At 39.6% G+C, this 15106-nt stretch overlaps 1 protein-coding gene across 1 annotated transcript; it reads left to right on the top strand.

The window, feature by feature from the left end:
- The first annotated feature begins 413 nt into the window (after positions 1-413).
- On the top strand, positions 414-14615 carry LOC121514530 (high affinity choline transporter 1-like). Its single transcript, XM_041794676.1, has 9 exons — positions 414-791; positions 2670-2859; positions 2989-3102; positions 7863-8018; positions 8125-8273; positions 8486-8635; positions 11933-12086; positions 12440-12657; positions 12748-14615. The coding sequence occupies exons 2-9, from the start codon at positions 2676-2678 to the stop codon at positions 13255-13257; spliced, it is 1635 nt and encodes a 544-aa protein (XP_041650610.1). The 5' UTR covers positions 414-791; positions 2670-2675; the 3' UTR covers positions 13258-14615.
- The last annotated feature ends 491 nt before the right edge of the window (positions 14616-15106 follow it).

The following is a 15106-nucleotide window of genomic DNA, read 5'->3' as shown; positions in this document are numbered from 1 at the left end:
AGTTTTTTAATGAATGCTCCAAACTGCTAACCCTGGGCAGGTGCAAGACATGGGTGATTTTCTGCAAACTGTTGAGATATATATATATATATATATATAGAGAGAGAGAGAGAGAGAGAGAGAGAGAGAAAACACATATAAATATCTAAAACTTTATCATTCATTCATGTGTTTGCATTACATGTATATGTATTCATGTGTATACAGCAGCAACTCCTCAGCCTTTATGGCAGCACAGCTCTCAGGAGGTGTCGCTAGTGTCACCTTTCGTTTTTCTGTACCTTAATTAAAACGCAGAAGGCAGAACAAGCTACAGAAGAGGTTAAAGATTGGATGTGTTTTTTTCTTTTCCTTTTTTCACGTTTGTGTGAGAACCACGTGCCTTCAAGCAGATAAATGTCCTTTGCCGTAGATATCGCTGCGATTTATTAGCGCCTCTCGTTCAGGCTGCATTCAAGACAAAGAACTGTAATAATTTGCAACAATTAGGAAACGTCTGTTTTATCCTCGTTGAGGGCAAAGCAGAACAGCTCCGTTTGATACATTTCGGCATTTACGCTTTAGATTTAGCTATCCGGATATGGTTTAAAGCAGAGGCCGTGAAGACGGAAATCAGCCATCAACACTCAACATCTGTCTAAGACGTTTTCATCGGTTTGACGTCGCTGAACGCGACTCTTCCAGGTGTCACGTTTCAGGAGACAACAATAGAGAAGAATTGAGCAGCCGAGGCTTTAGTAATATTAAACCACAGAGGAGGCAGCAGATGCTCCGACTGGACCTTACGAAAGGTACGTCAGTGAACATATAGGAAGACAATTTACCATTGATGTTTAATATTTTGGTGTCTTATTGCTTGAAAAAATTCACAGCCATTTTATAATTGAAACAAAATGGATTCTTCTTATTAAATTTCCTCTGTAGTGTCAATGTTAGGCTTTTTTCTCTCGTGACTGCGGTTTATAACGGTTGATGTAAACGATAAGCTAGCTAAATGCAGACATGTAGCCGCGGTCTAATTTCAGCCTGGCCGTGAGAACGAGCTATGATATAAGACCCTGTGTACAAAAATGAAACCAATATTCATCAACACACATAAATGTCTGTATAGATCCCACGCTTGTGTTAAAAAGGACCCACTCTTCTTTAATATTAATTTCAGAGGTGTATGGTGTTTAATAAAATCGTCATGGTATAATGGTAACGCTAACCCTAAGAAAGAAAGATAAAACCAGTGTGCGCATCCCATGCTGCAGGTTTTCATAGATTCATCTAATAGAGGAATGATAATGTGAAGAGACCCTCAGGGTTTGAGGTCGTTGTAGGCTGATGACTTTGGAGGTATGGGGGAAATAGTTGACGACCATTCAATGCCCCGTTTTCATTATGACGTCAAGTCGTTTCATTTGGTATCTTACGTTGTGTATCTCCAAGGAGGGAAAAGCTTTAGAAAAAAAAAATATACTGACAGTTCTTCAAAATAAAAGCTCATCAGGAAAGGGAAACGGCTCCAAGTCGACCACCTTGAAACAAGATGAAGGCTATGGGTTAGTTAATAGTATAAATATTTCTTACAACACAGAGGTGGCTGGCTGCTGATGAACATACTGCTATTTACATAAGTAAATTTGCTGCCAGATATTTTTAGAATCACATTTAGAAGCTTTTCAAACACCCTTAACAAAAACCATTTGGTGTGTAGACAATCATTTTTTCCCTTATTGATTACAAAATGATCATCAACCTGCAGTGCATACCTGATTAGAAGGATTAGTGTCAAGCTGACCTGCTCTATAATCATAAACAGGCACCAGAGCCATAAGTTACTGACTAACTGTATACCGTTTATTGAGTTAAAAGCAATCTCAATACAATTAACAAAAAACATATGAAAACTCTGGTAATCTGTGTAAATTTTGAATATTTATGAATAAACCACAGTTTTACAAAGTTTGTTTAAACTTGGCAGTTCTTCCCACTGAGTCTTTTAGATTTAAGCATCTGGTTAAACTTTGACTTAAATACCTGTCTCTTCACTCAGTCATTGCAATAAAGTTCAAGATTACATAGTGTTTTCCAGGAACCTGCAAATGAACTGACTAGGAAATAGGCTTTAATTCCAATGCATGTTTATTAAACTGGCTTTTTCTCCTGAGCAGTCAGAGCAAAAACATCCAGGGTGAGAACACTGCCCCGGTGGAAAAATACTGAAGCTCGTCATAGTGGAATGAGCTTAAAGATGTGTCATCTAATGAAGAATTTAGCTGAGAACAAGGTCGATATTTCTGCAAATGTCGGAAAATAACATTTAAATGACTTGATGACATCAAGGTCCTCTGTAGCCTGGCTGTTGTTTTGTAATCTTATTTTTATCTATGTTGAGCTCTCTGTATGTCAGAGGAAGTGGTAGGAATACAGTGCCTATTCACAACATGTCAAGGTTAAATTGAGACATACTCTACCGAAAGGAGTTTCTGCTTCTTTTGGGTGGTGCTTCCTGGAGCCAGAATAAGACAATGGTACTGGCTTTCATTGGAGATGGTTTCACAGCTTAAAATTGTGACCTCAGCTTGATATTTTACAACAACAACAGATGCTTTATTTGAAATGTATTGTACCTCATAAGTGATATTTTAGTGTTGAAAATTAACTTTTCCTTGTGTCACCAGATAATCATGGCAGTGAATATCCCCGGACTGGTGGCTGTGGTGTTTTTTTACATCATCATCCTGGTAATTGGGATCTGGGCTTCTCGAAAGTCTAGGAAAGCAGAGAAAGCGCTTGCCGGCAGCAAGAGCGAAGTTACCATGGTGGGTGGGCGCAATATCAATGTCCTGGTCGGGGTTTTCACCATGACAGGTACAACTATCATTAACTTTTCATTTGCCATTCAGGAGTATATGATTCATGTACATTACTGTTAGTTCCTAATTGCTACATTGTCTCTATCGAAACAAAACAAAGTCATTTTTTGTGCATGTCTTGCAGCTACCTGGGTTGGTGGAGGTTACATTATGGGAACTGCTGAGGCTGTGTATTCTCCTACTCAGGGTCTCATCTGGGCAATGGGGCCTCCTGCGTATCTTATCAACTTTATTCTGGGTGAGTTGCTGCTACAACATTTCCAGCCTCATAAACTGAAGCATCACATGATGTAAGGCTTTATACGTGCCTTGTTTGGCATATGAAACCAAGAGTAGTTTAGAATGCATATGATTTTCATAAAGAGCATGCATTGACAAGGTTAAGGTGCCTACAAGTAAGGGTTTTTATCAGAGCTGAGATTTGTATAAAAAGATATTTAGGCAAATCAATCAGAAATAATGTGAAGGTGAGAATATTGTGTGACATGATGAAAGACTTATTTACTGTATGTACTAAGTTAAATATCAAGTAAAAAGGTAGGAATAAAAACTATAGGAATAAGGAACTATAAAGAAGCCCTTAGAAATATCTTCAGAAACATGTAGCTGGGTTAGCAGTGCACATTCAAATGATACACATTTATATCTTCAAACAACTTAGCTGCTTATATTCAGTTAAATTATGGTTTTATCATTGCAAATAATGTATTCAATACATGTTAAAGAAAAATTTCAGAGAATGGATTTTGAGATCACTTGTGCATCACTTGCAAAGATCAGATTCACTAACGATATCACTCTAATGATAATCCAACCTCCAACTTAGCCATTAAGCTTTGCAGCTTAGTGCAATTTGCTGTTATTAGTCCGATTATAGTGAGGAGCTGTCAGATCTTTCACTTTCTGCTGTGGGACTCGCGCTCTCATGATGTCCTACTTCAATTCTATCTCCAGAGAGATTAGGAGCTGGGAGAAGACGGGATAGCTATATTTCCAGTTTACTGTGACACAACCAATGTGTTTTACCATTCTTTGTAAATATAGAAAGCTAGAGAGCAGCCACTCTCATCACACCCAGACAATCTCCATATGTATGAAATAAATATGATTACACGTACCTTGCAGGAGTTAGTACATACTTGCTGAAGCCTACTACTTGCAATATTACTTGGCCTTTTTTGGTGGTAAGGCATTTTGACAAAGAAAGGGATGAATTTTGGCCCAGACCACTGCATAGTACCTAATTTAAATACAAGCATGAAAATACCAACACACTCTTTGCCAAGCTGGAGTGCAGTCAAGGGGGCATTTCACACATTTTGGCTGCTGCAAGAGTTAGACAGATCCCATGACTGTATCGAGTGATTACACCATTGCCTTTGCCCTTAAGGAGGCTGAGCCTGAATCAATTCACTGAAATAGAAAGAGCACATGTGAACATGTGAGTGCTGCATCTTTGCTCCATTGTTACCAAAGTCAGTGTCAAACCAATTTACAAATGTCTTCCCAGACCACCCTAGCTCTGCCTCCTTCGCCCTCTTACTAAGCCGGGGTCTGTTGAAGGTGTAATTGTGAGTCATGCTAGGGTAGGTAAAAAGGCAAGGTAGAGCATAAGCCTAGTCAGGCGGGGGTGAGTCCTAGCCCTGGTCAGGGCACCTCTGCCTCCCCCACCCTCTTGCTACATCAGTGAACATATAGGAAGACAATTTATCATTGTATGTCTGTGGCCACACACTAGATGGGTTTCAAATCTTAAACAATTTTAAACACATGGGAGACCACACACCTGCTGACCTGCCAGCGACATTGTGTGATAGTGTGACTTCAGAAGAACAACAAACATGTCAGCTATATCTGATGAAATCCTGGCTGGAATTAGGATACAGTTGTGCTTGTGAGCGGGTAAAGTACGTAGGATCTGGCTGGTGACAATACCCACATCTGCCTTAATATTAATTTCAGAGGTGTATGGTGTTTAATAAAATCGTCATGGAATAATGGTAATGCTAACCCTAAGAAAGAAAGATAAAACCAGTGTGCGCATCCCATGCTGCAGGTTTTCATAGATTCATCTAATAGAGGAATGATATTTGAAGAGACCCTCAGGGTTTGAGGTCGTTGTAGGCTGATGACTTAGGAGGTATGGGGGAAATAGTGGATGACCATTCAATACCGCGTTTTCATTATGACGTCAAGTCGTTTCATTTGGTATCTTACGTTGTGTATCTCCAAGGAGGGAAAAGCTTTAGGAATAAATATACTGAAAATTCTTCAGAATAAAAGCTCATCAGGAAAGGGAAACAGCTCCAAGTCGACCACCTTGAAACAAGATGAAGGCTATGGGTTAGTTAATAGTATAAATATTTCTTACAACACAGAGGTGGCTGGTTGCTGATGAACATACTGCTATCTACATAAGTAAATTTGCTGCCAGATATTTTTAGAATCACATTTAGAAGCTTTTCAAACACCCTTAACAAAAACCATTTGGTGTGTAGACAATCATTTTTTCCCTTATTGATTACAAAATGATCATCAACCTGCAGTGCACACCTGATAAGAAGGATTAGTGTCAAGCTGACCTGCTCTGTAATCATAAACAGGCACCAGAGCAATAAGTTACTGACTAACTGCATACCGTTTATTGAGTTAAAAGCAATCTCAGTACAATTACCATATGGGGGTTTTGTCTCAAAGGCACTACGACCTGGAATCGTAAATATCAAACATATTTGGTATTTACGATTCGTGGTCTGGAAGGCTAAATGTTATTTGGAGCAGTAAAATAATTATGTTGCCAATAATTTTGTTGTTAGGATTATTCAGAAAAATAATGGTTTGTGACCAGGCTCCGTGCAGGATACGCCCCCTCGATCGCCAGGGGAGGCAATTCTGAATCAAAACGGGGCTTCAAACCCTGTAGTGTGTGGCCAGCCTCAGTATCTCTTGTGCAGCTTTTGCAGTTTCATGTGTCATGTCGGTGATAGGAATAGTAGTCTTGTTGTAGTTGGAGTCATGGTAGAGTAGGTAGAAGGGGGAGGTAGAGAGTCAGCTTTGTCTTGCAGGGTTGAGCCCCAGTTAGGGCATTGCACCCTAGCTCTGCTTAGCCCCACCCTCTTGCTAAGCCTGGGTCTGTTGAAGGGGGCAATGCTGGCTCGCCATGTTGTAGGGTAGGTAAGAAAGAGTGTGCCTCCGTGTCGGCATAGTAGGTGGTGAGAGCTAGCATGGATTGGGGAAGCTTTGGGATGCTGGAGATCAGTGTGTAGCCTTCTGGAGGTGTTGTGGGACTATTTGGACAAAACACAGACGAAGGGGGTTCACATTTGACAACCCTGGTAAAGTATTGGCTTCTTGCTGCCCACTGTTGGTACGGTTGACTTGTGGAGGTGAATAGGGTTCAACTGGGTTTAGGGCCTCCTTGACTGAGTGCTTATCCTTTTTGTAGCGCACAAGTATCTCGTGTTTGCTCCAAACCAGAAATTCTGACACAAAATGTCATGTTTTATGAAGGTAATTCCAAACCGAAGGAACATTAAAACCAAACGGATTATTCTTCCAACATCTCTACATCAAAAGGAATGCAATCTAAAAGCAACATAAACAATACATCTTTTTTAAGCATGCAAATCAACGCATTCACATGTAGTAAATTACTGGTAATCCTTGATACTAATGTTGCTGCTGAAAGCAGAAATTGTAGGTTTTTTTTCCTCTAAGTACAATATTAAGTCTGATGTTCTGAACTACGCAGATGAAAAAGATTTAATTTATCAATTTAAATTCCTTCTGTCATTAGCCTTGCAAAAGAGAGATATGACACAACTTGCTGCACAGTGACTGCAGCAGTAGCTGCCAGAGCTGCTAACCTATTAGTCACTGGCGATGACTGATGACTCACAGACAGAAGTAGGGCATGCATTGGACTTTAACGTACTGATCTGGGAAAATGGGTCGCAGTCAGGTTATTTTGTATGTTAACATCTTTTTTCTCAGTGAAGATTTTTCATACTACCTACAGATATTCACACATCCACACTAACAGAGAATAGGAGAATTTCCCACTTTGTCTAGTCTGCATCTTCATGGATGTGGGTGGATCTCCACAGATGCGAACAGAAGATTCTTTACAAACGTTTTCCATTCTCTCAACGTCTTTGCTGGGAGGTCACAACCACAACAGCTGATACTCCATATGAGAAGAGATTCGGCATAATTTCAGCCAACACCTAATTGGCAAAGCATATTTGAATACACAGAATATAGAGAAAAAGGTTCTCTAGGTAGGATATTTTCAACTAGGGTTGCGGCTCAGGATTGCATTCATTATGGTCGATCTGCACACTTTTTCCTAAGTTTTGGATGGTATAATAAAAGCAAATAAGGCAAAATTTCCACCATAAGTTCTTAGAGGCACTATTGAATGCCTTAAGATAAATACTTACATGCTGTAAAGCTTTTGTGAAGAGTTTTTATTCAGATATGAAACAGACTGTTATAGTAACTAAAGTCTCTTTATGACCCAAGAAGCCAAAAAGACCATCAAGATTAAGACTGATTATTTCTATTATGTAAGTCATTGTAATGCCTGCTGAGGTGTGGGTGACTAACAACGATTTACGGCACGGCAAAGACAGACGTAGTTTTCAGACTTGAACATAGAGATTAACAGTGATTGATGACTTTTCATGAAGAAAGATAACAGAAACATGTTTTCTGTCAAAACACAATAGCTATATATGTCCAGTAAAGGTCAGGTAAAAGATAGGGGAAACTGTTTTCCCACAGGGGGGCGCCAGAGCTGACATAAACCCAAAGTTCCTCACAGAAGCCTTAAGCTGCATTGGATTTTTAATGGTTTATTTGCATTATCAGTTTCTTTTTTGTTTCTGCTGAACATCTAATGAATTATTTCAAATCTACTTTGAATCAGAAAATGTTTTCAGTGTTTGAAAAAAAAAATTAAGAATTTCAAGTATTTTTCCCCTTTTTCATCTTAAGGAGGATTGTTTTTTGCAAAACAAATGAGGTCGAAGCGCTACATCACCATGTTGGACCCGTTTCAGCATCGCTATGGCAACATGTTCACCGCAACGCTTCTGCTTCCTGCTTTGGTCAGTGATATTTTGTGGGTGGCCTGCATCCTCGCTGCTCTGGGTTAGTAGTGCCCAAGTTTTTATGAATCAGCTTTAACATGAGAAGCCATATTTCTACTGTGTTCCATATTTTTATTCTCTGTTTTGATGCTTTGTGTCGTTTCCAGGCGGAACGATGAGCGTAATTCTTGGACTGTCATCTACCCTTTCCATCATTATCTCAGCAGCCGTCTCCATCATCTACACATTTTTAGGAGGACTCTACTCAGTTGCATACACGGATATCATCCAGCTTTCCTTTGTCTTTGTCAGCCTGGTGAGAAACAGAAAGCCCGGGATGTATAGACACATAGAATAACAAGAGCCAGAATTGACAGAGATGAGGGGAGGATGATAGAGTGAAGGCCATAGAAATAAAAAAACCCTTAATTAAAATATACATACTTTGATAAGTATTAAGAAATCAAATAGATGGCTTCACTTTTGCTCAGTTTGTCTCAAACAGCTTTTTTGTTTTCTCCATTCCAGTGGCTCTGTGTGCCTTTTTTGCTGCTAAGTCCTTCTGTGACAGACATCTCACAAAACCAAACTCACCTCAACCAGACAGATGGACACTCCTGGTTAGGAGAGCTGGAGCCAGCAGAGGCAGGAAAATGGGTGGATGAGTTCCTTTTATTGGTAAGATTTGACAATTATTTTATCACAGTTTGTTTTAGAGTTAGATGTCCTGGGCTATATCCTTGCAAAAAAAACACATTTGAAGAAGTTATTTAATTGCAAGTGTAGATCTTTGTCAGTGCTGGGAAACTTGTTAAGCAGTGTTTCCACCAACTTGCTGGATTTAGTTCAGTTTGGTTCCAGGATGCATTTTTTTCACAACATTACAGTGTCATTTAGCAGACACATTTCTCCAAAGCGATGTACATCTGAGAGACAGGCTGGTATTAATGGCGTTCAGGACCTTGCCCAAGTGCCCACACTGGACACTAACAACATGTCATGACTGGGATTCAAACCCTCAATATCCTGTACCAAAGTCAGCAATGTAAAGCTGTCACCTGTTCTACTACCAAAAGCTGGGAAAGGTACCAATATAACGATTCATTGTCTGCTAGGGTACCAAGTTACCTTACCAGCCCTGTAGAAAACTCACTGTAGTCCTTCGATTGGTTGAATTTTGACTTCAAGTGTGGGACCAGTAATAAAGGACAAACTGACAGCTGTTCTCCCTTATTTTGTCATAGACTTGCTTTTAAAGAGATATACTGATGCACTATTTAGAAAAAGAATCCTTGTGGGACATCACTTAGATTGAATTGACAACTTAATTCTAGGGGACAAGTTGCGAGCCGTAAGAATGTGTTTTTGTGAATAAGTTGATTCTAACAGCTGGCTCTTTTAAATAGCAACAGAAGTGTTTCTTTTTTTCCCATTTTTGTTGTTTAATAGAAATTATTAAAAAAAAAACAAAGCTGAGCTGAGCCAAATGATCCAGATCTCTGCAAAGGCCTGGAATTCCAGTCACTGCCAGAAAGGCTGGACACATATTGGCTGTGCCAAACTATACTGAACTGTTCAAAATTAAACCAATTTGGGGGAAACGCATCATGTTATTCAGGACTGGAGCATATTGTCAGAAACATCTTTGGACAGAATGTCTCAGAATATCAGTTTTACTGTGGAAAACACAATATGTGGTTCTCTGTCATTTAAAGGATTTGTGGATCTGTGTTTTGAAATATTTGGCGCTAATATAATTACTCCTTTCTACACTGGCAGTAAGAAGAGCCTCTTCTAATTTGATTGGATTATAACTGATGAGAGAAAACATCTGCAATTTCCCCTTGCGGGAGATCACAAGAAGTGCAAGTATCTGAGAGTGAACTGACATCGTTTGACGTTTACTTCACTTAAAGCACAAAATTTTCTTTGTTTATCCTGAACTGTGTTTGTTAGCTGCTGTAAGGAGAAAATAATGCAAAAGTAAAACTGTTTTTGACACAACTACTTTTGTAATATGCTCTTAAAGTATCAACTCCTAAGTGGCTCTGAACAAGTTTTTAAAAAAACCCATTAAAATTAAGAAAATGGCATTCAAATATTGTCATCAATCTCTTACATTTGTATCAGAACAGCAGGCGGTCTTTTAAGCAGTGTTGTTCTGATTCCAATACCAGTATCAGACACATGCCCGATACTACTGAAATGTACTGCCATGTGTTTATGAACCGTCTAAAACTCTTTCAGACAGGCATTGTCTTATACAACAAGAAGTGACACATATTATTTAGAGTTAAATTATTTTTTAACCTTGGATCATAGCCCCTGGCATTTTTCCCTCTTGAAGCTAGTGTTATTTTAGTGATGCTTCACATGAGATTGTAACCCTTACAGAAGTTTTTCTAGTGAGCCTGGAACTTGCGTGGATTTTCAGGACTATAAATATTAAATCCCCACTGGATAGATTGAACGTCTTTTTATCTTTTTTTTAATCATTTTTTGATCATTTATTACTGCTAGCTTGAATACTAACAGCATTATTGTTTTCCAAGAATGCTTTGTGAGAGGCTGTCAACCAATGGCATGCTGTTCCATCATCATGTAGTGCTGTGCCAAACTGTGCATGACTAAACACCAGATTGTTATTGAGACAGCCTGAATATTACATAGTGGCGACAAAGATAGATAGAGAGCCTGTGATGTGCCCCTCTGTGTCATTGTTATTTTAACATTTAGCAGTAAAACACAATATTTAGCAGGAAGAACAACTTTTAAGTGTCACAGAGAGGCTGTACATTAAAATCATACTTGCTGAGCTGTGTTCTAAGTTCATTGTAGGGCTAAACTGATGCACCAGTTTTCCACAGCACAGTTGGTCCAGATAGTTTACACTGGTATCAGATCAGTGCTCGGTATGGGAATCCATATAGGGAAGGAAAAATGGTATTGGAACATCTCTAGTTTTAAGGGGTTATCTTGAATAATGTAGCAACTCTTAGAACTTACTGAGAATTTACAGTAAGTATTTTGATAAAGACACAAAAATGGAGTGATGCCATATATTTTATAAATATGTCTAATTCAACATGCACACTGCCAGGGTCCTTTAACTTGTAAATCTTAATGTAATAACCATTATTCATCACAGGTAAGCATGTTTAAGCAGTCAGTGCAGGATTTCTTTGCAGGCCTTACAAATCTTAAATGCCTTCTCAGGGTTAACAGGGCAACTTACCATTTGGCTCACTTTATTAAGGTGGGCTGTTATAATAGGCAGCAATGAAATTGTAAAAAGTAACAGCAAATAGCGTAACTGACAAGATTGGTGCAGAAATCAAAACGTTATGTTGTAGGACTTTTATCCACTCCTTGCAAACTCAGCCCCTTCCCTGATTTTGATGGTAAAGTCAAGAATACCATTTTGGTCTGGGTTTTTCTCATATTGTGTGAATATCGCTGAAGTTTAAGGTCAAATCTAAGTCATTGACAGCATGATTTTCAGTGGCGTAGTTGTTCTTCTTGAGTAGTTGGATGACTGCTGTGCAAAATTGAAAGTGATAACATGACCAGAAATAAACACTGGGAAAAACAAGAGAAGGAAGACGGAAGTGGGGGTCAGAGTTCTTGCATCACTAACAAAATGCATGTAGATTATTCATGTGATGTGATACATATACAGTATTTTCTGCTGCTATAACCACACAGCTTTGTTCAGTTGCATAGCTATTGTAGCGTTATGGGTCAACTAGTTTTACTGGCTTACATAACTATCTATATTGCTCTTTAAGGATAAGGAAATATTAGTAAGAATGGAAATCAGTTTCCATATTTTACCTATACCAAAATCTTAAAATATCCTCCATGCCAGTTGTGCAACCTACATGCATATGCTGTCAGATTTGTCTTTTAAGTAAACTGCATGAATCTCCTTGTTGCTCACTTGTGTTCACTTGTGCATCCATGTGTATGTTACAGGCTTTAGGGGGACTGGCCTATCAGGCTCTTTACCAGAGAATCCTCTCTGCATCGTCCTCGGCTCAAGCTCAGATCACCTGTTTTGCTTCTGCTGGGACAGTTTTTATCATGGGCATCCCCTCTGTTATCATTGGAGCAGCAGCTGCCTCTGCAGGTACACCTGAATGCAAACTCTTGGCTGTGCACATGCAGTCCTTTTGGGTATTTTTAAATAGCTTACATATTCTAACAGTAAGGTCCCAGATGGGCAGCAGGCAGATGTAATCTTGGTTGCATTTGTATGTGTGTGTGGTTATGGTTAGCATATCATACTGGTTATGGTGGGACGTTTTCAAACATCGAGTCTCCTGCTCCCCAGTGCTTTATTTATTTATTTATTTATTTTGATGCCATCACCATAATCTTAAAAGCTTCTTCCCCTTCCACTATTTCTTTTCACCTCGACCCTGTCTGTCTCTTTCTCTACCTTTATGCCTCCTCCTCTCTCTTTCTCTCCTTTCCTCTAAGACTGGAACCAGACAACGTATGGTCTACCCCCTCCTTTTGAACGAGGGGAGGCAGGGAAGATCTTGCCACTGGCCCTGCAACACCTCACACCCACCTGGTTGTCAGTGTTAGGCATTGGTTCTGTGGCTGCAGCAGTAATGTCCTCCATGGACTCTGTGCTGCTGTCCTCAGCATCCATGTTTACACAAAACATATACAAGACGACATTAAGGAAGCAGGTGTGTGTGTCTGTGCGTATGTGTGTGTTAAGTTCACCATTCATCAGAGTAACTCCATTTTTATCTTCATGGCCATCATTTTCTCTGCAGGCATCGGAGCTGGAGCTGCAGCGGGTGATCCGTGTTAGCGTGCTGCTGGTGGGACTGGCAGGAACAGGCCTGGCCTTCGGTGATGACAGCGTATTTGCCCTGTGGATGCTGAGTGGAGACCTCCTCTACTGTGTTGTCCTTCCACAGCTCCTCTGTGTGGTGCACATCAGCTGTGCTAACAGCTACGGCGCTATCAGCGGCTATCTAGTGGGACTGCTGCTGCGTGGGATGAGCGGAGAGCCAGTGCTTGGGATCCCTCCTCTCCTCCTGTTTCCTGGCTGGAGGGAGGAGAATGGAGTTATCATACAGTACTTTCCCTACAGGACTCTGGCCATGGTTTCCTCCGTGATATGTGTAGTTTCAGTGTCCTGGCTGGTAGGGTTAGCCTTCTGTCACCAGCTGATTCCTCAGTCCTGGGATATACTCGGTGTGTTTGAGGAGAAAAAAGAGGCAGAAGGGGGACAGGTTCCTGTGGAGGAAAAGAACACTATCCTTAGCACAAAAATCTAGTGTCAACATGAGTGCAACCTCAGCCAAAGTATGCACAAACTCCTTTTTATGCAAATTCCTACCACCCTTCTCTGCACAGGCTGTTAACGCACACTCCTACTTGTACTGTAGTCCCTTGCACATTTAACACTGAATTATACGCTTTCTTTGCTCCAAACTCTGACCAGCAGTATATTGAGAGGTAGTTTAGACACAGTCTCTCTTTTAACAGAAAAGAATCAAGGCAACATCAAGAGCTCAAGACTCTGATCTTAATGTCAGTATTCAATTGCTCACTGTCTTTATTCTTCTTAGATAACCCTCTTTTCTGTCTATTATGAATCACAGTCAACACTTTCATTGTTTCTTTAAGTAGTCGTATTCACTCAAACTCTTCGCTACCTTGAGCTTACCCCACTTGATGTTTTTAGTTGTATAATCATTAGCCATTGTAGTACTTTCTTAAGAAGCACCTTTGCCTCTTTGTATACATGAAGCACAGAGAAGACAGATTAATGCAGTACTTATGAAACTGGGGGAAAGTTTTCTTTGTAAACAAAAACTGATTTAAAGTGTTAACCCATTAGTTTATTATGCTTAAATGGGAACATTGTTGAAGGACCATCAAGAAAAAGTTATTAGATTTACTATTTTTTTAGATGTGTTGTGATTGCAAGTGTTCATAAAGAAATGAAACAAAGTCTGTGTGAAATCTTTGCACCTTATAAAATCCTTCTATTTGTTTAGCAAAGAGAGAAATAATGACACTGTAGACCCTTCATATTTTTAAACAGATATATCTAGATAGTATAGAGTGCCATTACTTTTTATGTTTAAGTTTATATAACACAGACAGCAGCTTTTAAAACACCTGAAAACCTTACCTTTGTTGCCTTTAGAGCAATGTTGAGCTTAATGTATTATTTGACGTTCTGTGTTTAAACTGTAATACCTCCTTTTTGGCAGCAGAGGGCGACAAATAAACACTGTAAACCGAAACAGCCTGCGCTAGAGACAGCCTATGAACTAGACTGGAAATGATCGGATAAATCAGGAAGTTCGGAGTCGTCAAAACAGAAGTCAGTATTTACTTTCAGACAATGACATTTCATTAAATTATTAAGTCATTCAGTGCATAGCCTTATCAAAAAATTTTTTTTTTCTTTCGTCGCATATATCTTTGCTCAAATCCATTACATGCACAGATTTTATAAGCCAAGTTTATACCTTCAGTATCTAAAGGATCAGAAGTTTTATGACACTGAGAAAACTTTGATTCAATGATAAAGGGTGTGTAGACTTTAGAAGATTTTAAGGGATTTTATTCATATCCCTACATCCTTTTATTATTTTGTATGTCATGATTGTAGTACCTCTTTGATTTCCTGAAATAAATTACTTTTAAAATGTCGATTCTTTTCGACTCTTACGCTGAATATGTTGGAAAAATAAACAAAACAGCTATATGAAATCAATGTGGCAATTTTGTGGTATGAAGAAAAACCCATCAGAAATGCACCATATAACCCTGGCCTTTAGTTAAACTTCTAGACTTTGTTTACACACCCAACACGGTGATCTCTGACCGCGTCATGATAGAGCTCCATCAGGATCAAACGGAATCACGGTTAACAGCGACGCCCCCCGCGCGCTACGATGCCACTGCTGCTGTATGTGTGTGGGATGAATGAACGACGAAGACAGCGCTGGCTCTCTCCTCCCGAAAGAGGCTCCATGTCGGGTTTTGCTGTGAGCCTGTGACGAGCGTGTGCAGTGTAGCCCACAGCTCCGGTATACGAAGTAGACATACATGACAGCACGAAAGGTTTCAAAGAAGTCTCATTTCATGCACAACTAAGAAGTCCCCAAA

This window comes from Cheilinus undulatus, linkage group 9, assembly GCF_018320785.1.
Source record: "Cheilinus undulatus linkage group 9, ASM1832078v1, whole genome shotgun sequence".
In the NCBI taxonomy this organism is placed as follows: domain Eukaryota; kingdom Metazoa; phylum Chordata; class Actinopteri; order Labriformes; family Labridae; genus Cheilinus; species Cheilinus undulatus.
Note: the sequence above shows the minus strand (reverse complement) of the source record. Positions and strands in the feature narration are given on the sequence as shown.